At 41.1% G+C, this 1,964-nt stretch overlaps 1 protein-coding gene across 1 annotated transcript in view; it reads right to left on the bottom strand.

The window, feature by feature from the left end:
* The window catches only part of LOC106940469 (agrin-like), a gene marked incomplete at its 5' end in the record, with an annotated part of 44,271 nt that extends 42,882 nt beyond the window's left edge, over positions 1 to 1,389 (bottom strand). The window contains 2 exons of the mRNA XM_015023233.1: positions 744 to 944; positions 1,192 to 1,389. Coding sequence (XP_014878719.1) covers positions 744 to 944; positions 1,192 to 1,389 — 399 coding nt within the window. The remainder of the gene's footprint in view (positions 1 to 743; positions 945 to 1,191) is intronic.
* Between the last annotated feature and the right edge of the window lie 575 nt (positions 1,390 to 1,964).

Raw genomic sequence — 1,964 nt, 5'->3', positions numbered from 1 at the left:
GGCCTCTGGTAGAGGACCCGAGCTCAGAGGATGAAAGTGACCACCCACAGAGGGTGAGAGGGGAATTTTTTTTATATATATATATTATGTTTTTTCATTTCTGTAACCAAACAACAAACCTGCTTTGAAGTAGCTGGATCTCTTTTCTGATTTAGGATTCAAACCAACCTCTATCACAGAACCAGCAGACCATTTGTTATAGTGGCAGATCGTCAAAGTGTATAATCAGTGAAATAAATTAAGAAAATTAACTAATAATAAGGAAATCAATAACTGGTCGGTTCATTTCTATTCATTCCCTGTTTGTAAATTCTACCTGCTCTGACTCTCAGATGCTCATGGGATTATGATGTCTAGTTGACATCATAATCCCATAACATAGAAAGATGTTTGATCGTGACACTTTTTTCAACTTTGAATGAAATATGCACAATACCAAACAGAATGCTATTTCAGTTACATTATGAGGTAAAACAGGAAGAACGAACAATAATTATAACGTATGACTGAAGTACCATGACAGTAGCTGTTCCTGCAACCGTTTCTGTTTACAGCAACACAGCGTGACTTTCACTGTAACTTTTGTTGATGTCAGAGTGTCGACAAGCTTTCCAGAACGTCAGCTTTCTGAAAATCCACAAATGACTAAACGACGTTCCACAGGTCAGTTGGTAAAGTTAATTACACCACTTCAATGGCTGATTGGTTAACATAATTACAACATTTCAAAGTCCATTTCCTACCTTCCTCACAGCTGCCGTGCTTCACCACATCAATTTTCCTCTTTTGCTCGCAGGCGGACCTGTTGAGCTCACACTCGTTGCTGTAGGTGATGCCGTCGCTGCCACACACCGGGGCGCTGGCCTCTCCACTGCACTGCGGGCACTCGCACTTTTTCTCCACACACCAGGCACCAAAGCTACAGACGGTGTTGCCGCACTTTTCTGTATCACACACACACTTACACATTAAAATGTATATTTCGAACTAACATTGAAATAAGATTTTATTCCCTCTCCCTGTGTTCCTGAATTTCATTTTCTGCTTTTAATCCAGCAGGAAAAGAAGAACTTCATGAAATACAAAGATAAAATGTTTCACTTGCCAGAAGTGAAGCTGGCTGTCGCTCTTTGAGGATTCCAGAACAGGAAGCGTGACAAACCGTAATGATTACAACATGCTGCCACTTACTGCACTCTCCCTGGCTGACCACCCGCAGCTCCACCTGCTCCGTGCAGGACCGCACGTTCAGCTCACACTCGCTCTGGTAGGTGTGGCCGTCGCTGCCACACACGGGCTGGTGCGACTCCACGCACTCCGACGGGCACACGCAGCGCCCACTCTGGGCGTCACAGATCGCCCCGAAGGAGCAGTTGGAGCAGGCTTCATCTGGAGGGAAAATAAAAAAAGAAGGAGACTAAAACTTAGTATGCTTGAGTTTATGTGTGTGTGCAGCCACAGTGAAATGAGCAAATAACTTCCTTTCTAACTTATGTTATCAATATTCAAATTATAAAGCCTTACTTAGATTTTAATGATCCTTGAAAAATTCTTCAAGTGGATACCTTTTTTTTTTTTTGCCACACTACGTTTTCTTTCATTAGCTTGTAAATATTCATCTGTACATATTTTAAAAAACTCTCAATCAGTAACATTATTAATATGTCATTAAGGACTTTAAAAGCCTGGTGGCTTTCAGTTCTCTGGCCATTACTGAAATAAGCTGAGACTTTACATGAGGAGAATCAACAACATCCTGCAGAAGTGGAAACTACACAGAATCTGCACCAGACAATAAATCAGCCTCTTCCATGTTTAGAACACGTGTGAAAAAGCTTATTGAAAATCATCATGTTATATTTTACTCTTAGAAGCTAACTCTGTTTTCTAAAGTACTGCCTTGTTGCTTAGATGGTATTGACTGATATAATGACTCGCCAGGATCTACATGTTAGCAGTCATGT

This window comes from Poecilia latipinna, unplaced genomic scaffold, assembly GCF_001443285.1.
Source record: "Poecilia latipinna isolate Pla-1442-1.1 unplaced genomic scaffold, P_latipinna-1.0 Scaffold3238, whole genome shotgun sequence".
Taxonomy (NCBI): Eukaryota; Metazoa; Chordata; class Actinopteri; order Cyprinodontiformes; family Poeciliidae; genus Poecilia; species Poecilia latipinna.
The sequence above is the reverse complement of the archived record's forward strand: the minus strand, read 5'-3'. Positions and strand labels throughout refer to the sequence as shown.